Genomic DNA, 25,099 nt, shown 5'->3' on the forward strand with positions numbered 1-25,099 from the left:
TATGATTGTTCTTGACCTATTTATCTGAATTTTAGGTTACAGCAAAAATGAAACAGTATAAAGATGAGTTGTTGGCATCCTGTCTTCATTTTTTGCTCTCTTTACCACATGACATCATCATGCTTGATATCACAGCATATATTCCTGCACTGCAGGTGGGTCAAAGTGATGTACAGCTAACACTTTTTTTTTTTTTTTTCCTAAAACACGTACAAAAATTCTGGAGCAAAGTTAGTATCCTGTTGAGTAAGTAAGATAACCGTTAAGCTTTGCACTGTCTTCAGTGAGATAGAATACTTGACTTTCTGGATAAACAAGTAAATTGTCAGAATTTGCTTTTGCAGTAAGGTGTCTCTGTTACTGCCTGTGTTGCAATATAATATATATTTCCTGTGCTGATGTTGAGTGAAATGTTAAGCAGACGAAAGTTACTAAGAAGGAAGATGTATTGTGCGCTAAATGCTTTGAAATATGTTTTTATTTTAACTTTAAATAATAGTAGTCAATAAAAATGAAAGACTGATAGTTTTACATTTGACATGTAGAATGCATTTAAGCTGGGCCTTAGTTGTACCCCAATGGCTGATCTGGGACTGGACGCTTTGGAAGATTGGTCAGCTCACATCCCCAGACATATAATGCAGCCTTACTACAAGGATGTTCTACCTCTTCTTGATGGTTATTTGAAAAACTCTACTTCTACAGGTACATACAGGCAATGAATTTTTAGTCTCGAGGGAGAGGAAAATGATTTTTGCGTAGTTACGCCTAGAGATATGAATGTGGCATACTTTGTATTGTGTGTTTCTTGTGGTTGGAACAATATAATTTCTCTTACACCCCAAAATTTACCTTTTTCTTAAATTAGGATTTATTTGCTACTGCCAAACAATCATTAATTGTAGCCATTTTATATGCCACTTCTCTGTGATTTGTCCTTTGTATCCTTAAATCAGCTCAGTTTTCACTAATAGAGACTTATTTTCCTTAATAAAGGTTTAAAATGAAAGAATAATTGTCACATCCTAAAAATAAAACCAGGGGCAAAACCAGGGTGGGTGTTTTTCAAGAAACTATGAGTAGGTGCATGAGGTGCAGCTACAATAAACTAATATTAATATGCTGGTTTTTTATTCATCAGTTGAATCCCAGAATAACTGGGAAGTAAGGAAACTTTCTCGAGCAGCCCAGAAGGGGTTTAATAAAGTTGTGATACAGCATTTAAGAAAAGCAAAGACTTTTTCATTGGTAAGAACACTGTTTCTTTTTAGAGTTAAATGTGAGTTAATCACTTCCCTCTGTTTCTCTTCCTTTCTTGCATACATACCTTTTTTCTGAGTGTTATTTCTACCTTACATCAGTTCAATGAATCCTGTTCTACAACGTGGCTCAAAAAGCTGTTATGTCAGCACAGCTGGAAAGATGTCATATTCTAGGGTGAGAATGGGAATGAAGCAGGGAAAGGGAACTGAAGAATTCTTGTAAGTCAACATCGCTGCTGGACTAATATATTGTGGAAACAAAAATTTAACTCCTACACCTAAAATCAGGTCCCAGCTTAGCAGGGGTGCACTGTGCAAATACCATTTTGTGAATGTGTAACTTTGGGGTTTTTCTAGTTATCTTGTGGATAGGTTCATAGTCTTAGAAGTCAAACATACTCTCATTTTGACCAGTGACTTCTCAAATAGCTCAAAATAAGTGTAGTTTTATTTGTATATTCCAGTGTGCAAACTAGCTTGGAATAAACCTTTTTTAGGCATGAAACTAATAGTTATTCATATACATAAAACTCTTTCCAACCTAGTGGTCTTTAAACAAAATGAGTGAATTTTGTATCCCATACAGGCTGGTTATGAAAATCGGTTGGCTGCTTACATAAAGATACAGGATCTAAACTTTAAGTTCTGGGATTAAAGCAAATTAAAAGAGTAATTTTTACTTTCCACTTTTTAGACTATTACATCATTCTGTAGGTATGTGTTATCTGTGATGATAAAATTTTAACCTTTACTTGAGAAATGGCAATTCAAAGCCCACAAAATGCGATGGAAATGCTTTCCGGTCTTCCCCTCTTTTGCTTATTGAACCAAAACTGTTCTTTTGTTTGATGTGGTTCTCCTCCCCACAGGTTCTTCATTTTACCTTCTTCATCTATATGTTAGTAAGAGCCATAAAACCTTCATTTACTATGTAAACCAAGTTACTTATGTATAGAAGTAACTCTTCGTTCACTAATATAAATCTGTTGAATTATTTAGGATGACAGTCCCTCCTTGGAAGCAGTAAGGACTAGAGTAGCATGCCTTCTTGGATCTTTGGGAGGGCAGATCAACCACAACTTAATTACAGGTGAGTGTCCTGCCAGTGTAAATAAAAATATTTACGTGCCCCTGCTGTCTCTCTTGAAAGTTGATTTCAGTGAGGTCTCAACATCACTTTGTGAGAATGCACGAGCTTTTCAAGGAAAGCTATTTTTTGTTGCTCCTGTTTAAACATAATTGCTTTTATTCAGTTCTGGAGTTTAGGAGAGCAAAGTATTCACTAACTTACTATGGAATGCAGAAAGTATGTAGAAAACTTCAGTTAAAGGCAAAAAATTATATGCATATGAGTATATGGTTTTATTTATTCCTGCCCTTCACCCTCTGCCTGCAAAGCCATTTTAAAACTTTGCCCCAGTTTGTAACTCCTCAGTACTTGTTTCCACCTTTTTACTACAATTCTCACTTAATCCACTTTTGCAGAACTGCAGCCTGTGAATTGTGTAAGTCTCAGCAAGCTTACTTCTTCACTTGTGAGTTTAAGGTGCACCATGCCTTTAGTATGTCCAGATAGTAGAGCTCCATTTGAGTGCCTCCTCAAAAAAAAAAAAATGTTTTCTGCTCTTCTCTGTTCAGTCTGTGAATAAGCTTTATAATTTAATTATTAAATATCATAAAATCTAATTAAAACAAAAATGGAAAAGTATCATGTAAGTACTTGACCATGAGCTTTAAGGGATAAATTCAGCACAAAATTTAGTCGGTCTAAAAACTATAGTTGTATAGAAGTTTTGTTCCTTTCTTTTAGTGCTTACATTTATTTTTTCTGCCTTTACAATCAATTTTCTTTCTGCCGATTACTTCTCTGTTGCTTATTCAGAAATACTGTGGGAAAGTAGGATTATTCCCTGGAAATTAAATACAAATTGTGGTCAGACTTTGTTAATCAAATTAACAAATATGGGAACATACAGAGAGAAGAGAGTAAGTATGGCAGTTTTCCATGGAGGACATAGCCATAAATGTAGTTGTTTTCTGTGCAGCTGCAGGAGTCTGTATGTTGGATCTTCCTGTCTGATTGTTTATAACAGTAGAAGACAAAAGTAGTATATTGGACATATTAAGTAAATCAAGTGTGATTCAATGTCTTCTGGGTTTATAATTGTCTCCAGACTTACCTGTATTGAAACTGGAGGCTGCTGCGTCTGTCTCCTGAAATGTTGGCTGCAATTATTTTTTTCCATGTGGTGGCTAAACATCTGTTTGGATGTGCAAATAAAACCGGCCTTCTAACATACTTCTGGTACTTGTAACATCCAGTAGTTTATAAAGCATTAACATTTTATGGCAATCTAACTGAAGTTGGAAAGTTACAGATTTTTTTTGACTGAGCTACAGAAATACTTGTTCTGTGTATATTATATAAAGGTTTTGTTTGTTTGTTTGTTTTGGTATTTTCAAATGCATTAGCTACCTCTGCAGAAGGGATGATGAAGAAATGTGTATCCTGGGACACTGAGAAGCGTCTGAGCTTTGCTGTACCATTTGCAGATATGAAGCCTGTCATCTACTTGGATTTATTCTTGCCTCGTGTGACTGAACTGGCTCTTTCTGCAAGTGACAGACAAACAAAAGTATTGATGCTTTTTCTGCATCTTTTTTATGCTAGCTGATAAATACTGCATAAAATAATGTCTTCCTTGTTAAGAAAGACCTGTTTTAATTAATTCATAGGTAACAATGTGCTGCTTCGGTGCTCTTTCATGCTGACATTATTCTGAGTGTTTAAAAACTAAAGAGCTGAGGTTGCTGTAAGCTCTATCAGGCACCATTGTGCTTTGAGAGTTAGACTTAACGTAAAAATGAAAATTTTAAACTACTTGATTTTCAATGTTGTTTGGCCTCCTTCTCATGCCTAGCCTATGAGCTTGTGGGCCCAGTCCAGCAGAGCACTTAAGCAAATATTTTGCTGCTTTGGATTGGGATGTTGATATCCAAAGAAAGTCCAGAATCCTTGAACACACGATGATGGGTGACTTATACAGTGATGAATTTTCTCCAGCTGAAAAGTGACTGCCCATGATAGAGACTAAAACATTAGGAGAAAGGCCAGTTAGAATGTGCCTAAATTATTTTCATGGACATGATCTGTTCCTGGAATGGTGATTTAGTATAGATTGGAATGATTTCTCAAATATCCCCTTTCTTTTGACTCATTCTTTCCTGCCCACGATTTTGTCTTCTCTGTGAAAGTAATGGATGCATAACCAAAGGGATTTTTAAATTTCAGGTTGCAGCATGTGAGCTGCTACATAGCATAGTCACCTATATGTTGGGGAGAGCATCTCAGATGCCAGAAGGACATCAGGGTCCCCCGCCCATGTATCAGTTACATAAGCGAATATTTCCAGTACTGCTTCGTCTTGCTTGTGATGTAGACCAGGTAAACAGATTCATTTATAAACATTTAATCTTGTTTAAAATACCTCTAAATGTGGGAATTAATTTATAATTATATTTAGAAGCTATCCTGTTAGAAGTTATCCTAACACACTGCCTTTTTTTTTCCCCAAATGTAATGTATTTCGTAAGCTGAAATTCTATTTTAGGGATAGTTTTTCAGGATTTTTTGGGCAGGGTGGAAGCCTTTTCAAAGACTTCAATAACGGAGTGTAATTCAGAGTAACTCAGAGGAGTATACGAATACGTGAGGGTTTCAAGATTCAAGTTTCAAGGTTCATTCAAAGAGTTTGTAGTAGTAGCTGCTCTTTATTGCTGTATTTAACTTCCATATTTTTCTTTTTCTGTAATAAGTTAATTTGAGGTGAAGTTGATTGTTTCGATATTGGATGAGTGCAAAGCTACAATCCACAAGAAAAGCATTTGGGAGAGAATTTGTAGCTGCCTCATTGATAGCTAAGAATGATATATTTAATTCAAACATCTGAACTTGGTATTTCTCCTCCTTTACACAAAAAAACAGAATAGACACATAGGTTCAGCTCCACTGGAATTACAGGTCTTGTGCCTCTTCAGACTGCTGTTTGGACCCGGGCATCCAGATTCTGTTTCTAGACCAAAGGGATTTGTGTTCTGTTAAAATATACAGGAAGCTGTGCTACCAATTTAGGTGAAACCCTTTTTGCTGGCATATGGCTGAACATGAACCATAGGTAAATGATGCCTGGATTGGTCCAAACCAATGCACACAGACATACACACTGTATTATAAACATATATGTATGCAAGCAAGTATATTTAATGGTTCTTTCCTTCACGTTATAGTATGACCGTATTTGATCAGGTTGACTTACAGGTAGAATTGTTGAAATCCAGCAAGTTAGAATAATGTATATGGTAAAGATTAAGAGAGATTTTAGTTCAAAATACGGCTTAAAACCAAACTTCCCTGTTTCCCTGGCTGTATATTGGCGTATCAGTTCATGGCATGCAATGTTTTTTATCTGTCTCGGGGATCTTACTGAAAGTAAGCTTGGAGATCTTTTGAGACTAGCTGAATAGAAAGTAGCTAACCAGATTATTTTTTTTTTTTAATCCTTGATATGGGAATGTAATATAAAGCTGATTATTCATTTTATAAACCCTTTTTCAAAGAAGTAGGTTTTTTTATTCTTACATATTTTGAATAGCAAAATAGCGTAGAAATATATTAATCCTAGAAATGCAGTTGGCTTTTACTCTTTTCAGGTAACAAGACAGTTGTATGAGCCTTTAGTCATGCAACTCATCCACTGGTTTACGAACAACAAAAAATTTGAGAGTCAAGATACGGTGGTGTTCCTGGAAGCTATCTTGGTAGGTCATAAGTCTTCCTTTTCTTTTTTCTGTGCCATATGACTTTATTTTTAATTAGAATCATTTTACTACTGAAAGAACCAGGAGCACATAAACAGATAGAACGGCTCCTTATTTGTCTGAAAGAAGGAAAACAGTTTATCAATTTTGTGATCTTTTAATGTTTCTTAACCAAGATTTTGATGACGGATTTCTCTATTTCTTGGAAATTCTCAAAATGCAGGTAGCATCTTTAGAGTGCTTATAGGATTAATGAAACACTGTTTTTGTCATCAGTGTATTTCAGTAGTTCCTTGTATACATTTTTGTTGTTGTTGTTTTTCCCTCACTCTGAATGAAAGTTGCTTTTGATGTATGCTTAATTTTCCTCTAAGCTTTTTTGCTTTCACCAGGCGCAAAAGCTTTAAATTTAAAAAACTGGCTTTTGCACTGACCTGAAGTGGCTGGAGGCAAGATAGGTCAGGAGGTTTTGCAGTACTTCTTGTAAATTAAAGTCAGTGTTGCCATACCACTTCTAAACCAGAGGAAACTGGCTCATCAGAAAATGAAGTGACTTAGACAAAGCTTCTAAACTGTTCAGTGGCTGAGATGGGAATAGAAATCCAGATCTTTGAGGCCTAATCCAGTGCTGTGAGGGCTAGAAGTGCTGCCCCTTCCCTTGGACAGTAGTAATTTTGAGGCTTTATTACTTCTGGGAAAGTGTGAGTACATTTTTTTAACTTAAAAATAATACTGTGTAAATAAGATGCTCTAATAACTGCACTGAGACAATGCCTTTTTTTTTTTCACTCTTCTAATGAAATAATGTTGTGTAATTTCAGAGTGGCATAGTGGATCCAGTTGACAGCACTTTGAGAGATTTCTGTGGTCAGTGCGTACGAGAATTTTTGAAATGGTCTATTAAGCAGACAACACCGAGACAGCAGGAGAAAAGCCCAGCAAACACCAAGTCTCTTTTTAAACGGTTGTATAGTCTTGCTCTTCATCCCAGTGCTTTCAAGAGACTGGGTGCAGCGCTTGCTTTTAACAGCATCTACAGAGAATTTAGGTGAGCAAACAGAGCTCAGAACAGTAGCTAACTTGGACTAGAGGTTCAAGGAGATAAAAAAAATTGAGCCTAGAACTCAAATAGTCATCCGCTGGCACTCATTCTATTAATGAATACAATAGCTGTAAAATTGAGTCACTCAGTTTATTAATTTTTAATTATAATTTTGTAGTTCAGGCTTTCTGCAAGTGAGGGGTGTAGAAGTTTAAATTTCTATCACAAGTTTATGGGAAGTTACTTACGCCTTTTAAAGGTGGTCAGTGAATCTTCATTGCTATTTGTTTAGAGTGGTTTAGATGTATTTTTTTGTACAAACATCTTGTGCAGTTTCTCTCTACAGTATTTTTATTTTTTGTAATTAGAATTTCACACTTAGTGCTGCTTCTACTCATGTTTCTCATCATATTTATTCCTGATTTTTAAAGGGAAGAAAATTCTCTGGTGGAGCAGTTTGTATTTGAAGCACTGGTGGTATTTCTGGAAAGTCTGGCCTTAGCCCATACAGATGAGAAATCATTAGGTGAGCTATCATTAATTAACTATGGAGTGAAGAAAAAAGCCATCCTGTTGAATCTTGGATTAAAAAAGAAAAACTAAACCAAACCATGAATCTATAACTGGAGGAAAAGTAAATGTGCTTACTTTTGCAACAAAGGAAGGATTATTTTTCATTACTGATAGAGAGGCCATTTGATACCTAGTTAGGAAGTGTTTGAATCAACTCCTTGCAACATATAAAGGTGGAAGATTTTGTGCTCAAGAGAAAGAACCTTTTTCATCATCATTTACGATGATTTACAGTTTTATAGTAATACTAAAAATGCTAGTGGTGCTTTCGATTTGAGTCCTGGTTTTGCAGTTACACATTGTAAAAATGTAGCTTGATGAGAATCTTGAAATCTACTCTTTTCTAACAAACAAAATGCTTGAAATATTGGCATTTGTCCATACTCTGTGGAACATTCCCCCCATTTTGTAATACACTTTCCTGTTTGCCTTGTCATTCTTCTCTACAACAGTATGTAGTTGTGTGAAGAATCTGTGACCTCTTCCACAGTTCTAGTGATCTTCAGTAAACTTCCTTTTCTCTTTTTCTTTTTTTTTTCCATGCTCTGACTTTCATCAATCGGTAGTAATTAGAACATAAAACCAAAAACTGATGTTACAAAGATTTATTTCTTTCAGAGAAACAGTTCAGGATATGATAGAAGTGGCCCCAGAAGAAACATTTGTATGGGAAAATTTTACAGTTTCTCTAAGCATGAGCACGGAAAATAGAATACAGTTTTATAGCAGAGGCCTCACGGTTGGCTCAGGCCATGTTGACCTGTCTGCTATTTTATGATCTTGTTCTGTGGCCTTGAAAAATTTACTGTAGAAGCACAGAGTAGTGGAGGGTGATAGACATTATCCTGTGTGTAAGTCTTTTGCACCATTTCTGTAGTTATAATGCCTTGATTCATTTAACCAAGTTACTAGTGTTTATTTATACATGTCAATTCTCTCTTTCTAACAGGTACCACTCAACAATGTTGTGATACTATTAATCACCTGAAGCGCATAATCAAGCATAAAGCACCTTCTCTGAACAAGGAAGGAAAACAGCGAGTTCCACGGTCAGCAATTTGCCATTCTTCTGCTTTTTAAATATTACATTTTGGTTAACTATGTATGTAGTTCCATTAACACTTAGGACTGAATGGGGAATTCATCCTGTGACTGTTGCTGATAGAGATCTCCTGATATGTCTGTTGAACCACTGGTGAAATGCTGGACGTGATAAAAAAAGGATCGTGATGGTCGTTCTTTATTCCAGCATGGTGAGCTCAGAATAGAGAACTTGCTTTAGTTTGGCAGGGACAGAAGGGAAAGAAAAGCATGTTTCCCCCACAGCAGTGTTTATAATAATGTTAGCACTGGTGTTACAAAGCATTTGGAGGAAACTCCTCCCAAGTCGTCTTTTTTTTTCCTTCATTACTGTAAGTGTTAGCAGAAGTAGGACAAGCAGCAGTAGGATGATCAGTGATTAAAGAGGGGTAGTGAAAAAGGTAGAAGAAGCAAGAATGGATTCAGTATCAGGCTGGGTGAAGCCCTGAGTCATCTTGTCTGATCGCGTAGCTGACCCTGCTTTGAGCAGGAGGTTGGACTAGAGACTTCCTGAGGTACCCTTTTACCTGAATTATCTTGTGATCCTAAAAAAGCAGGCAAGTGGAATCTGGGAGTTAGCTCACTGCTGTGGCATATGGTAAGTCAGGAGACTGGATAATTGGGAACGGGGAAGAACTGTGCGGGCTTATTTAAACTTTAATCTCCATTTTTATCTCTTTGAGTGTTACAAAGAGAAGGAAGGAGACCTGATTCTGCTTTTCAAAATTTTGCCACAAAGACTATGCTCTGGGGATCCAAAGTAGAGTGGCAAGAAAGGAAAGCAGTGCAGGATGTGCTTGTAGAAGGGCTCGTCCTTGTAACGTAGATGGGTTTTGGTTAGATAGATAAAATGATATTCATAATGCTTATGGAACATTTTGATTTTTTTCAACTGGAAGACTATGGCTTCTTGGTAAATGTCATGAGGACTGTTAATCCCTAATATTTTTGTGCAGAGGATTTCCAGCTACTAAGTCAGTATGTCTTCTGGACATTGTCATGTGGCTTTTAGTGCAGTGTGGACGACCTCAGACAGAGTGCCGACATAAAGCCATGGAGCTCTTCTATGAATTTGTTCCTTTATTACCAGGTATTGTAAGTCACAATGTCTTATTATCTTTGCTTTCTAAATACTGTGCATGCCTTCCCTCTACATTTTCTGTGCAAAGTATTAATTACAAGAAAAATTATTTTTTAAGTAAATATCTGTTCACTCATTGCTGTTAAATAGAAACTAAGTAGTTACTCATATTGGAAATCAAATATTGTGGGAACCTCAGAGTTTGTGGGCACAGAAGAGGGTTTTATTGTGAACTTCCTTCCGGCCAGGAAGGAGAACTTACAGGCCCAGAACTGCTGTTGCATCCAGCGATGAAGGCAGTATTTGCTGACTGGGAAATAGTGGGAGTGTCTCACAAATTGACATCCTCCTTGTTGGGTAATTTCAGTAATATGACCAAGACTGGATCAGAACCAATACCTTCTCCACTAGAAGGTCCAGTTTAAAACACAAAGCTTGGGCATGTCAGTCCATTTGCCTCTAATTCCTTGCTAGCTTGAAATGTGTTTTTCCTAGAGAATTTATATTTGTGTGTTTACTTCTATCAGGAAACAAGTCTCCATCTTCTTGGCTGGCTAATATTCTAAAAACCCGAGATGTTTCTTTCCTCATTAACAAATTTGAAGGAGGTGGTAGCGATGCCAAAAGTCCATCTGGGATCCTTTCTCAGCCAACTCTCCGTGGTATGCAGGAGCCCTTCGGTTTACAGACTGTCATGCAGTGGATGGATATGTTCTTAGCAGCACTGGACTGCTACAATACATTCTTTGAGCTGCGAATGATCAAACCTCATGAAATACTGGGTGAGCGATTAACTGTTGCATTAGGTTCATTCATGTCTGTTACACAAAGCCCATCCAAGACGAGTTCCTGACTTGGACTTGAAGCTTTTTTCTTAAATGTAGAGTTGATGAATTTTACAAATTCTGCCAAAGGTTTCAGTGACAGTTGTTGTACTGGATGTTTTTTGATTAAGTAGCACTTTGTTAATAGCGTATCTTAAAATGTTTCCTTTTAGTCCTAGAAATATACCTTTAGATGTCTGTGTCTCAGTCATCCACTCACCAGCAACTTCTTTTACTCTAGCTCATCTTAAAAAAATTATGCTGTACAGCTAATTTCCCTCTGCTGAGGAGAGCAATAGAATTTTTTTTTTTTTTTTTTTTTAATTCTTCCAAAGGTGTTTACCTGCTCTTTATTAATGTCTGGAGGGAGCTATCAGAAAGCAATGAATGAAGTCCCCTTTTCACTTCAAGCTCCGTACATATTACCTTTCTTCAGTTTCCTAATGCTTCAACTGCATCAGGTCCAGAAGCCTTGTATTTGAATTTTGATCATGTGCATAGTAATACCATGTGTAGCCATTGTGTCTCTATCAAAACGTTTTTATTATTCATGCAGGTCTAAACGAAATGCTTTTTATCACTGACAGTACAGTTGCATAGTTACTTCATATATGAAGTCTTGTACAAGTTCTAGGTAGTCTGTCAGTGTCCTCTCTGTCTTGGTTTAAAACAATACTGCAAGATCATTATTGGATGCAGTTAGCATAGGGCCAAATGATTCAAAACTAGAGATTTTAAATTGTCATCCTTTTTATTACACATGCTTAAATCATTATCATTAATAAGGGCTTATAATGATCAATAAGTAGAAAGCTACCCTTCACTGACCAGAATGTTAATATTTGGAACTGGCATATGACTTTCAGAAAATACTGGTGTGACATGTCATCATTTTCTGTTTATCATCTCAGTACGGCTGTTTTCTTCTCAACACGCAATAATCTGTGTATTGGGAGCTGCTGTATCATTTCAACTTAGTACAATTCTTCTTAGGTGTAAATGAAAGATCCTCATTCTTGGAGGCTGTGCAGTTCTTCCTTGAAACTATTGCTTTGCATGATATCCACGCAGCAGCGCAGTGCTTTGATTGCAGTTCAAAAGGCAGCATGGTCAGTCCACAAGAGAGAGACATGTATAATTACAGCAAGTGTACCATTATAGTCCGAATCATGGAGTTTGTCACCATGATCCTGGAAACATGCCAGCAGGATTTCTGGAAGGTAGGCACTGAAATCTGTAGTGGGTAAAAGATACAAAATTTATAGGTAGTTAAAGATTTGTGTTTTCATTGTGATGTTAGTTTGCTGGAGAATATCAGCTTCAGAGGTGCTTTAATTGAAATTGACGACTAAGCATCGCAAACTGTTGCGGTCTTTGCCTGTAAGTGAAAAGAATTATATTGCACAGTTAATTTTAGTGGTTGATGTAATTTTGATTACACGAATTAGTATTTCCTGTATATTCCAGTTGTATGTTGACTTTGAGACTCCTGTATATTGATTATGAGATTGTCGTTCTGTATGGAGTACTTGCAATGAGTATTTCCTGCATGACTCCTGATGGCCTTAAATGTGTGGAGGTGATAGCTGCTTAAAAGGCAGAAAGGCAGTTTGTGGCAATTCTTTCTTGAATTCAGCGTCGATATTCAGGTCTCTCCATTTGCCTGGCTTTGATGCAATATAAACTGTATTTAACTATATAAAGTATAGTATTTATGAGTCTCTTATGAAATTTACACTGCCGGGTTTAGTTCTGAGACTGTGACTGTCTCTTGTTTTAAGTAAATCTCTAATAATGTGCACAGAGGTGTACATCTGGATTTCAAGGTGATTACAGATGTGTAATCAAGACTGAAACAGGCCTATGTGGACATAAAAGATCTTATGTGCAGTTTGATGAGATAGCATATATCCTATGTATATTTTTATAGACACGTAATTTCTGTGTATTAGCACGATTGAAAGGCAGACATTTCGTAGAGAAAGAGAATGTCACAGTGAGAACAGTTACTGTTCCATGTTTTGTTTCATTTCAGATATAAGGACTAATGATAAGTTATGAAGAATAAAATAGGGAAATCTAAATGGATTTTTAAATAAAGCTTTTATTTAATGTTTTATTCTTTCTAGCTACTTGAGAAGGAATTGCTTAATGCAAGGCTTATAGAGCTTCTGGTGATGACAGTGTGTGATCCATCACACGTAGGCTTTAACACTGCTGATGTGCAAGTCATGAAAAATCTCCCAGATATCTCAGTAAGACTCATGAAAGCTTTGATGAAATCTCCCTATAAGGAATGTTTGAAACTGTGCATAAAAAAAAGAATCACACCGCAGAGGTAAGTAGGGGCTTTCTGGTGAGCATGAATCCAGAACAAATGCCACTCACCATGAGAAATGGGAAGTAAATAACGTTGTGTGCGGTTGCACATGGAGCAGTAACATTACACCAATGTAATGTTACTGCTTCTCTTTTCTCATTAGCATCGAGGAGCTTTGTTCTGTTGACCTGTTTAATTCAGATGCCCGTTTTGATCAAGTTAGGTTTAGTGCTGTCCTTTCTGCCTGCAAGCAACTCCAGAAATCTGGCCTGCTGCATTCTGTTCTTCACAATCAGGTAATTGTTTATCCAGAAAATAATGGTGAATATTTTTCTACAGTAAAGAGCTTTTCCTGTGTAAAAGGCCAATATGAAAACAGAGAACAGATCAGATGAAGAAGTTGTTTAAAATGAGATCAACAGTAAAGAGCTGGTATTGAATAGGATCAGAAATAAATGTTTTACGTTTATTCTACAAATCTGAGTAGCACAATACTGAGGTTTGAACGATCTTCATAATTATGTCTGTCTTCCTTCAATTTCCAGGGCCTGGAGGCAACCAGAATCTGCCTAAGACTTCCTTTTAGTGAGCTTCACAAGACTGAAAGCTCAAAAAATCAGGATTTACTGTCCTATAAAGGAGGCATTTTTCAACAATTTTTAAACGGAGAACATTCGAAGTGATGAGGGAAATTAGAAAGGGAATACACTCTGGCTGATCAGAAGCAATATAGTGGGTCTGAGTTGCAGGAAAACAGGATGGAGAGCAGTTGGGGGGTGGAGGTCTATGCTATATTACTCAAAAGAATTCTTTCTACTAAGTTTCTGGTTGTAGTCCATCTATTTTACTTCGGGCAATTGAAGGAAAACAGGCTATGCAACGGCCACAAGGACTGAGAGAATTTGTTTACTGGTGAGCAAGGCTATATTTAGCAAGTAACAAAATATTTAATTTCTGTGGGGTGTTTGCCATATATCCTCTACATCTAAACAAAAGCTAGAGCTGTGATTGTGGCATGGTGATATTCAAGGAGCTGCATGGTTTACCTTTTGTGGCCCACCCGTTCTGACCAAGCCGTTCATTTTATTTCTGTAGTAGTGTTGTTACGTGAAAAAAATCTGGAGGAGGATCAGAATCTTTTGAAGATTTTCAAATGACTGTTAGTTTGTTCTGAACTTCGTACACAACAGCGTTGTCTGGTTAAAAATCTTGTTCCTCAGTTAGAAAGGTGTCTTGTCATGGTATATTTGCATCGCTTTATAAGAAAATGACGAGTTCAAATGTTTTCATTAGCTATACAGCTGGATCGGAAGGCTTTTATGTTTTTTTTTTCAGCTTATATTAATTGTCACTTGTTTGTTTATTTCCATAGGATGAAGGGCATAATTTCTCAGTTGGCTCTAAGCTTCTTTCAGTTGTTTATAAAGGTATTGCACCTGGGGGTGAAAGGATATCTCTTCCATCGTTAGACATCAGCAGTAAGAGATTAGCTGATAGACTCCTGCAGCTAGCCTTTGCTATTGATGACCAGGTAGGATATGGTTCTCTAGTTTTAATACTGAATCATCATTTAATACTCATCATCAATAGTCTTCTACCCATATTTTGCGTAGATGAGGCTGATGTTTTATTCATAATCCTACAGAGGAACTGTAAGGATTCTTTGGTTTAATTGAGTGACAATTGTAGGTAACAAGCATTTCAGTATTCTGTTTGTGCTTTATTTTAGTGCTTTTTGCTAACATAAAAGAGTTTGGGATGGAAGCTTTAAAAAACTCATGCGCTTTTGTAAGACATGAGTGAAACTTAATGTGCTTGAGATAACTGTCTCTATACCTTAATTTTCACAGTGTGAGGAGCTAGTAAGTCTGCTGTTGAACACAGTGGTGTTATCTGTGCCATTATCAGGAGCATCCCAGAAGAACCTGATCAATTTCTCTCATGGACAGTATTTCTACAGCCTGTTCTCAGAAACCATCAATCAACACCTGCTGAAAAACCTGGATGTGATCATAGTCCAGCTTATGGAATCATCTGTCAGCAATCCCCAAATGGTATTAGACTTCTTTAAAAGGACAAAGTCAAATGGGAATGTTAGAAGTAACACTTCTTCTGTTGTTATAGGTAGATGTAACTGAGTGTGTAGTGGGGAGAAAGTGCATTTGGTTCCACTTCGGACAGCACTGCATTGATAGGGTGGGGGGTTTTTTCTGTCATGGCCTTCTGGTGCCTACTGGCCCTACCTTCATGATCTCTGACATAACTTAGGCTGTCTGTCATCTTACCTCAAACTGAGTGGAAAGTGCTTACCTATTACCTATTCTGAAATCTATGAATTTCAGGATTCTTTTGCACAGTGCTTCAGATCAAGAGCGTCCTTCAAAGCAAGTCTGATTGTTCCCATTTACTGTGCTTTGATTTTAATTGTAGAGTGGTCCAAGAGCATGTGGACTGGATTTGTTTTGGATAAAGCTAAACTGAACTCCAACCACTAATGGGCATTTATTCCACAGGACTAGAGTAGAGCTAGGTCAAAGTATTAAAAAGAGAGACAAACACATACACACACAATCCCCTGTGACCTGAAATAAATACAGGGTAGATGTCATGTACTCAGTCTCAGCACCACTTGTTTTGCTCAACAGATTTTCTCCTGTTGGTCCACACTACTTACTAATGTAGAGCTCACCTCAGGTCCATGAAGGAAACGTGTTTTAACTGAGAAGCCTTCTTTCAGTGCTTCTGACAAACAGAAGGGTCAAAAAGAAAGATCAAAAGTCCACTTTCCCTTTTGCTTAAAAAGATGCTCAGGAAAGTAGATCTTCCTTTTAAAAATAACTGGATCTTTTTTTACCCAAGATATTATGCTTAAAGGTGTTGCTTCCAACATTTTAAAACACTGGGAGCGTAATTTTTTATGATACTAGAAATTGTTTAATTTGATTGTAGAGAGATGTATATATGTTTTAAAAGGCTGGTTCTTGTGATGAGTTTGTAGTGTTTCCTATGCAGAGCATGCCACAATAGATTTACTTTTAAAAGTGTCCCTGATAAATGGTAGGCTACTAATTTACACTGGCTACATGTAGCAATAGTGTTAAAAGTCTTCACTTCATTAATTTAATTAAGGTAAATAGCCAAATTGGGTCAAACAAACACTTTTCTGTTGTCTGCTATTTGCTGTTCTTCTTTGCCTGACTTTTAAAAAAATGTATTTTGGATTACATTTGATAAGATATCTTTTCTTTAGTTTTATGCATTTGTGATGTATGGGAAGAAAAATTAAGGTTTATTTTACTGTACCCATCCAAATCTGGTGAAATCACAAGGTTGATAACATTAATCCAGTTTATTAGGTGGTTGCCAGCTATTCAAGAGGAGAACGCAGAATTCAGGTTTGGAAGTCAGTGACCATTAGTTTTAGTCGGGTCTTTCTTAGACTGTGAAGAAAAGAGATTGAAGCATACTTAGTTCACATCTGGTATGCTGTGGTTTATGTTTCTTTTCAAAATGTATGCAAATGAGTTAGCATATGTACTATTTCTCCTATTTCTCAGCTTCACACTAACTAAAATTTTCAAGTATTGATCTTTAGAGTCATTCTGGATTATCATTTATTTCTCCATATTCACACAAAAGGTATGGGAAGGAATTGCTGCATTGTACTCTGAATGAAACAGGAGTAAATGGGATAGAAGTCTCTTTTTTGAAAAGTGTGTGCTTTTAATTTCCTGCAGAGAGACTTCTCCTGTGTCCTTTTGAGATTTAAGTCTAGCATTGCTATGTGATGCAATAAATTAAACTTAAGTTTGCTGATATGTCAGGGTAGAATTTTCAGATTTCCATAATTAGGCATTTACTTTCCATCAAATACAGTTATATTCAAGGATGTGAGATAGAATTAAGATCTTCTAATTTTAGATCCTAATCTTACCTTTCCGATGGAGTCGAAGAAGAGAAAGGTGCTTCTAATTTAGGTGCTTTTAGGACAGATAGTAAGTCAGACAGAAAGAGCCTAAGTTGAAGGGATTTTCTTCTTTTTCTTTTAACAAGACACTTTTTAACTTTCAGTCAGGTGTTCTGTTCTCCTGAATCTGTGATGCTCTTTTATGATTGCCCATACCAATGAAGAGATCCTATCATCCTTTCATTTGGGATGCAAGAATCTACTTGTTGCCTTTCCTTCCAGGTTGGTAGCATTTTGAACGGCATGTTAGATCAGAGTTTTAGGGAGCGTACCGTATGCAAGCAGCAAGGAGTGAAACTGGTCACAGCTGTGCTAAGAAACTGGAAGAAACTTGACAGCTGGTGGGCCAAAGGTTCAGCTCCCGAGAGCAAAATGGCAGTCTTGACCCTGCTGGCAAAAGTTCTGCAGGTATGCATTGCTTTATAAAATCCAGGTGACTTTTCTAATTCTGTAGGAATTGTATCTTGTTTTAAAGAAATGCTATTTCATTCTAATGTTTTATGTTTGGAAAAAAAAGAAAAGAAGTTGGAGAATATCAGAATCTTTTTTTATTTGCAAAGTACAAAAGTATTTGGACAGGCAGAAATTACTAGATTTTGCCCTTCTCACTCCCCCCCCCCCCCTTTTTTTTTTAACTGCTCTTATGTTTTAGCTGCCTCTTTTCCTTTTGGAGAATTGGTACAAATGCAGAGAGTAACGTTTGAAACTGAGCAGCCTCTGATGACATTCTTTGTCATAGTGGCATCCAGAAAGTCACAATGGAGGAGTTCTACCCATATCAACAGACTGCAGAAAGATCTTTATTTCAAAGACCTTTAATTTCTGTTACACTGGGGGTTTGGTCTTTTTTTTTTTTTTCTTTCTCTATTTTGAAAACATAATTCATCTACTTATCCTGTTGGGGTTTTTTAGGAACTTGTAAAAGTAGCTGTATGCAAATATACACAAAGATCACGTATTGAGAATTTTTTTTCTTTTTTATAATTAATTATTTTAAACTTGAATTGTTTTAAAGGTATGTGTTAGGACATAGAATGTGAGCTCTATTGCTGTATTAGCTGACAGTGAAGTGACCGGTAGGAAATCTGGCTTTGAGAGGGAGCTTAATATTTTTTTGAACTGGAAAAATATCCAACATTATGATTTTGTTTGTATTGTGTAGGACCTTTTAGAATTCTTTTTGATAGTCCTTTTAAAACCAAAATCACTCTGTATGTGCTTTCTGTTAATTCAGTGTATTTTTTGAAATAATTCTATAGTTCATGGGGTTTTTATTGTTCATTAATACAATTATCTCTTTGAATAGTTAAAAAAAAACCCTAATTTTTTTGTTTCTTCTGTCGTTCCAGATAGACTCTTCAGTTTCTTTCAATACCAATCATGAAGCATTTACAGCTGTTTTTAATACCTATACCAGCCTACTTACTGATCAGAATTTAGGCTTAAATCTTAAGGTAAATTGCTCGCTTCAGTGGCTTTGCTGGCCTCCCCAAGATTAGAATGTTAGTCGTTTGTTAAATTCCCCATTGTTGGGCTTAAATTTTACCTTAGTTTGCACAGTAACATGGACATCACTTCCATTTTTTATTCTCCTGTTCAACAACCTAAAAATTTTAAATCGTCCTTTTTGTTCTTCAGGCAAAAGGCACTATCGCAGATCTTGTGTTTTGGTTTTAGGTGCTCCTTTTTTTCTTGCCCTACTGAAAGGCATGTAATTTTTAGGGAAAAAAAAAACTTACTGCAAATAGTTTAGAACTCTGAAGTGTTCATTTGAGAAGTGACAGCTAATCAGGCTTTTAGCAGGGACTGGCATTTCCTACATGTCAAATTACGAACGTCTGCCATGATTTTAATGTCCATGTCTGCAAGTGTGAGACCGGTACTAATGGATTAACTGCTATATGTGGCTTGGTCAGGAGAGGGAGATAAAGTACTGCACGCTGAAAGTGGAAGTTACAAAAAATGCTGGAGGATAACGTTTGGACTAGAAGATTAAAAATTTTCTACTTACGAAACAGTAGACAACTTTGCATAGTTGCTGCTCTGTCAGTCTACCTTTAGCTAGCCAGAGCTTTGTACTTTCCTGCGCATTCAAAATAAAGTTTGGGATCTTCCTTTAGCTGCCAGGTGATGCATTAAATCAGTCACTTGTGTGATACTGGATGCTTGCTTAAAAGAACAGTGAGGTCTTATTCACAGCCATGTCAGCCATGAGATATTAATTAGCTTTTAACTCCCACTCAGCGCTGAGCAAACCTTGTTTTCTGAACTAGCACCTGAAAGATGAGCAGCTACATAACGTATCTTTATCAGTACACCGAGCCATTAAATCAGTAAGCACAGCCACTGCTGATTATTTTGTAGTCCTATTCAGCTTGCTTCATAGTTAGAGAATTTTTTTTTTTAGTGTGAAACTGTATTTCTTTTCTTCAGGGCCAAGCAGTGATAATTCTTCCATTCTTCACTAATTTGACTGGAGAAAAACTTTGTGACCTTAAGAATGCTCTTGATCAACTTGTAGCTTTAAATTTTCCCATGAGGTCAGATGAGTTTCCCAAAGGAACCTTGAAGCACAATAACTATGTAGACTGCACTAAAAAGGTTAGTATTTTTAATGAATGTGTAATTAGAAGCCTAAGTGAACTATGTCTAGAAACAATGTTTCACAGAGTCTGGAATTGAAGAGAGAGACCTTCAGTTCATTTAAGGAAATCAGCTTTTCTGTTTCTGAGTTATATCTTTATCCAGAAGTTTAACTTACAGATACACATTAAATTATGCATATTAAATACACAGTCCTTCTGAGCATCTGCTTCTGATCAGTATTGAAAAATAATTACACAATTAGATGGAATCGATTTGATCCAGTGTGGCTCCTTATTTTATGCATTACTTATTTTTTCAGTTTTTAGATGCATTAGAATTGTCTCAGAGTCCAATGTTGTTGCGGTTGATGACAGAAGTCCTCTGTAGAGACCACAGACATTTAATGGAGGACTTATTTCAAGCCAGCTTCAAAAGAATTTCCAGAAGGTGAGTTTGGTCTATTGGATTTTTCTGTTGTTCTCATTGAATTTTTGCTGAAGCAAATGTGCTACCTCTATTATGTTGTCCTTGTAATAGTGATGATTTACACCATACAGTTTTACATAATAGTTTTAATTCAGATTTTGCTTTTGTCTTCACATTTCAAAAACATTTCTGAAGTGTGAACAAGTGGCACCAGCTTCCAGATAACACTTCCAATGCCTGAGCAAATTTTGTAAAGCCTTCTGTTAATTAGCATGTTCTGGCAGAATTCAGTTGAAGACGGTAATTGTGTGTGATATTTTTATTTGCTATCCCTGTGTAACCACACGATCACTTAAGTTGATAGCACTTAAACTGACAGTGAATTACTTTGTTCAACTCCTTTGAAAACACAACAGCACGTTTATTTAATTGAATGTTTCCAGAGTGGTAAATTGTAGACACAAACATGCTCTGTCTACAGAAGAGGTCTTCAGTCTCTTCCAAATCAAACATTCCAATTCATGATGGGCTATTAAGTAGTGACTATTTTGGAGCGTGTAGTTTCCTGGACAAAGTCATTTATCTTACGCCCAAATCCCATTTCTGAAGTTTTAGCTTTTCTAAATTATTCAGAACAACAGTTCATCTAGTAGTGGAACACTTGATAGGCCACAGACAGACCTGATAACAGTGAAGTCTCCTCCTCTTTTTCCTTGTTTGCTCCCATCCTTCACATGTGCCAGATAATTTTTTTTTTTTTTTTTATGTTGTTCAGTGAAAAGGGACTGAGAAAGCTAATGATTGCTTTTGGATTAAACTAAGAAAGATACACAAACAAGTTTACTATCTGTTGCAGAGTAAGAAGCTGAGATTTTCTTTGGAGAGCTCCACAATAAGTGGTGATTCAACCTGATCTTGCATGTCTTGTAGAATGATAACCCAAGAGGGTATCAACGCAGACAATAAAAATTTTAAATGTCAGGGGGTTTTGAAACATAAATGGAGTCTGGTAAAAGAGTTTTCATCTTGAGATTTCCATCTTGTTTAGGAGCACCACTGACAAACAAGTGATGCTGTTGGACACTGTTCACAAAATGTTCCAGAGTGAAGACCTTCTTTCAAATACTACCCGCCAGGCGTTTATGGATCGCTCCCTCCTCACTCTCTTGTGGCACTGCAGCTTGGATGCACTGAGAGAATTCTTTGGCAAGATTATAGTACAGGCTATGGATGCACTTAATTCCAGGTTTACAAAGGTATGAACTACTTTTTTTTAGGATTGGGGAAGGTCTGATAAAGTGCTGGTGTTGGTATGTACATTTTGCTTAACTTTGAGTGAGACACTAATTGAAACCATTTGCTTTCCAGTTTTCTGTATCTTGAAGCAGAAGTTTATGCCAATTACACGGTTTGGTTATTAGTGAGAAACCTTTCTTTATTCCCCAACACACTGTTGCTTTGAAGTTAATGTATGTTTGCATATCTGCTGTGTATAAAAATTGAAGTTGGAATGTTATCTATATATATCTACAGGGGTCTGAATTTCTGTCAAAAGCAGAAACCCGTTCTAACTTTGAAATATGAAAGCTGTATAAAATTGTAGCCTGTTACTACATTGTAAGAGAGAGGTATTCAGCCTCCATAATGAAAGCTCTTAAATTACCTGCCTTACTTCTAGAGAAAGAAACATATCTTCTAATTATTGCAAAGATCCTTCAGCAAGGGATTAGGAGCACAGATCTTCCTTTCTCTATTTACAGCCTATCCTCCAGTTTAGAGTATAGTTACATGCAATGATTTTGTTGTCAGTGGAGGTCTCTGCTCTTGCCGTAGTTCTTCACTCCTGCGGTTTTGCTGATGCAGCTGTTTAAAGGCAGCAGGACAAATGAGATGCTGAAATGATTCAAATTTATTAATAGTTATTAAAAACAAAATGCTAAAACCAAGACTTAAGTAGAGTCACCCCCACCATGTTTCTGTTGCTGTAAACGTTGGCACCAAAGTGATGTGCATAAAGAAACTCATAAATAATACCCAGTATGGTGACATGTATGTATATTTTGCTTACAGGTGTCATGAGTCTGAGCCATTACTTGGTACTCTACTTATTTTACTCCAATATCACTATAATGATTTAGGACAATTGTATTTAAGAAAGTTCACCTGATAAAGAGCAGGTCATAGAATCATAGAATGGTTTGGGTTGGAAGGGACCTCTAAAGGTCATCTAGTCCAACCCCCCTGCTGTGGGCAGGGACATCTTCAACTAGATCAGGTTGCTCAGAGCCCCGTCCAACCTGACCTTGAATGTTTCCAGGGATGGGGCATCCACCACCTCTCTGGGCAACCTGTGCCAGTGTTTCACCACCCTCAGCTTAAAAAATTTCTTCCTTATATCTAGACTAAACCTACCCCCCTTTAGTTTAAAGCCATTCCCCCTTGTCCTGTCGCAATAGGCCCTGCTAAAGAGTTTGCTGCCATCTTTTTTATAAGCCCCCTTTAAGTACTGATAGGCTGCAATAAGGTCTCCCCGGAGCCTTCTCTTCTCTAGGCTGAACAACCCCAATTCTCTCAGCCTTTCTTCACAGGAGAGGTGTTCCATCCCCCTGATCATTTTCGTGTACCCTCTTCTGGACCCGCTCCAACAAGTCCGTGCCTTTCTTATGCTGAGGGCTCCAGAGCTGGACGCAGTACTCCAGGTGGGGTCTCACCAGAGCAGAGTAGAGGGGCAGAATCCCCTCCCTCGATCTGCTGGCCACGCTTCTTTTGATGCAGCCCAGGATACGGTTGGCCTTCTGGGCTGCGAGCGCACATTGCTGGCTCATGTCCAGCTTTTCATCCACCAGTCCCCCCAAGTCCTTCTCGTCAGGGCTGCTCTCAATCCCTTCATCCCCCAGCCTGTATTGATACTGGGGGTTGCCCCGATGCAGCTGCAGGACCTTGCACTTGGCCTTGTTGAACCTCATGAGGTTCACACCGGCCCACTTCTTGAGCTTGTCCAGGTCCCTCTGGATGGCATCCCGTCCCTCTGGCCTGTCGACTGCACCACTCAGCTTGGTGTCATCTGCAGACTTGCTGAGGGTGCACTCGATCCCACTGTCTATGTCATTGATGAAGGTATTAAACAGTACCGGTCCCAATATGGACCCTTGCAGGACGTCACTCGTCACCAGTCTCCATCTGGACATTGAGCCGTTGACCACTACCCTCTGGACGAGACCATCCGACCAATTCCTCACCCACCGGACAGTCCACCCATCAAATCCATACCTCTCCAGTTTAGAGAGAAGGATGTTGTGGGGGACCGTGTCAAAAGCCTTACAGAGGTCCAGACAGACGACATCTGTAGCCCTTCCTGTGTCCACTGATGTAGTCACTCCATCAGAGAAGGCCACTAGGTTAGTCAGGCAGGACTTGCCCTTGGTGAAGCCATGCTGGGTGTTCTCGAATCATCTCCCTGTCCTCCATGTGCCATAGGTCAACATAGTTTTAAGAACTGTATTACACAGGAACTCAGAATCTGTCAGTCTTACTATCATCAGCTCTTTTCTCTGTTTTAGAAGGTAAAAGTAAGCTGAAGGCTGTTCAGTAGAAACTAGAGTAACTGTGGAGCTACTTAGGAAGGGCAGGATCCAGGAAATCTGTTTCTGAGGTTTTGCTTATTTGTTTCCAGTCCAACGAATATACTTTTGATACACAAGTCACCAAGAAAATGGGGTATTACAGGCTGCTAGAAGTGATGTATGTGCGTCTTTCAAAAGAGGATGTTTACTCCAAGGACTCTAAAATTAACCAAGCTTACTGTGGCTCCTTGAGCGTAGAAGGAAATGAACTTACCAAGACACTAATAAAGTAAGACTATTATTTCTTTTATTTCCTTTTAATTTCTAATTAGGCTTTGGGCAGATAGACTTTTTAAGTATGCCATATAAAGCAGAAGATTGATTTGTTCAAGGGTAAATGTAATCTGTGATGTAGCTTTTGGTTTTAAATGGAATACACAATATTGAATTTGCATTGATAGAATGATCTCTAGCGTAGACTACAATCCTATGTCAGGATACCTTTCGCCTCCTGTTTTTGCCATTTTCTTTCTATTTGTTAAGCTTGTGTTTTTATTTTTGCTTTTCGATATGATTCTTGGCCTTTAATTTGTGTTTTCACAATTTCAGTTTCAGTATACTTACACTTTTATGTAGAGTATGGTTCTGTGTTGTAAGATAGGTATTTATATGATTGATGAGAAGATGGGATGGATTTTCATTTACATTTCATAATATAGCAGCACACCCAGTAGGTGTAATTTGCTTTAATCACCACTGCAGAGGGGGACAAAAGATTAATACTGAATATATATGCTATCTAATATTATTTAGTTTGTTTAATATTCTGAAAAAATATAAGACGCCTGAATTGCTGTCCATTTTTTTGTTTTGTTTTAATTTTATTTTACAATACTATGTCCTATGAGGACTTTAAAGAGTTTCTTGGCTATGATTTGCAGAAGATCTATAAATGGCTATGGGCAAAAGACCTATAAAAATTGCATCTAAACTGGTTTTCTCTGGCTAATCTATAGCATAGTTTAGCATGCCTGTCCATTCATAATTTCTTGGGAAAGGACCATGAGAGAGATTTATGCATGCATTGGAACATATCTCCATCTTATCTGAAAATGGCCTATCATCATATTCCTGACATTAAGGACTGCTGTGTAAATACTTGGGGAAGTCGGCTTTGTCATTGCTGAATGGTTCCATTTTAGCGCAGTATACCTGCGGAGAACTTGAACAAATCTGAGGTGGTTTAACGCTGATACTGCTATAACAATACACATCTCTTGAAATTCTGTTGATTCGCTGTTCTCTGATTGGGGCCTTTCCTCTGCTTCTTAAAAAAAGACTTCTGATGGTGTTTTCTTGCCTGTTTGTATTTTAAGGTCATGCTATGATGCATTTACAGAAAACATGGCAGGAGAGAGTCGGCTGTTGGAGAAGAGGAGACAGTATCACTGTGCAGCGTATAATTGTGCTATTGCTGTTATCAGTTGTGTCTTCACTGAAAGTAAATTTTATCAAGGCTTTCTTTTTACGGAAAAATCAGAAAAGGTGAGGAGCTGT

The 25,099-nt window shown here is 37.4% G+C and overlaps 1 protein-coding gene across 1 annotated transcript in view; it reads left to right on the plus strand.

The window, feature by feature from the left end:
• Positions 1-25,099, plus strand: part of PRKDC (protein kinase, DNA-activated, catalytic subunit) — an 88,284-nt gene that overhangs the window by 15,964 nt on the left and 47,221 nt on the right. The window contains 24 exon segments of the mRNA XM_076329734.1: positions 36-155; positions 546-705; positions 1,142-1,248; positions 2,262-2,352; positions 3,735-3,898; positions 4,555-4,707; positions 5,973-6,080; positions 6,902-7,128; positions 7,554-7,648; positions 8,645-8,744; positions 9,732-9,865; positions 10,384-10,638; positions 11,674-11,900; positions 12,810-13,018; positions 13,164-13,296; positions 14,373-14,531; positions 14,851-15,054; positions 17,190-17,375; positions 18,317-18,421; positions 19,401-19,568; positions 19,873-20,000; positions 21,028-21,235; positions 23,653-23,831; positions 24,919-25,087. Coding sequence (XP_076185849.1) covers positions 36-155; positions 546-705; positions 1,142-1,248; positions 2,262-2,352; positions 3,735-3,898; positions 4,555-4,707; positions 5,973-6,080; positions 6,902-7,128; positions 7,554-7,648; positions 8,645-8,744; positions 9,732-9,865; positions 10,384-10,638; positions 11,674-11,900; positions 12,810-13,018; positions 13,164-13,296; positions 14,373-14,531; positions 14,851-15,054; positions 17,190-17,375; positions 18,317-18,421; positions 19,401-19,568; positions 19,873-20,000; positions 21,028-21,235; positions 23,653-23,831; positions 24,919-25,087 — 3,789 coding nt within the window.

This window comes from Aptenodytes patagonicus, chromosome 2, assembly GCF_965638725.1.
Source record: "Aptenodytes patagonicus chromosome 2, bAptPat1.pri.cur, whole genome shotgun sequence".
Lineage (NCBI taxonomy): Eukaryota > Metazoa > Chordata > Aves > Sphenisciformes > Spheniscidae > Aptenodytes > Aptenodytes patagonicus.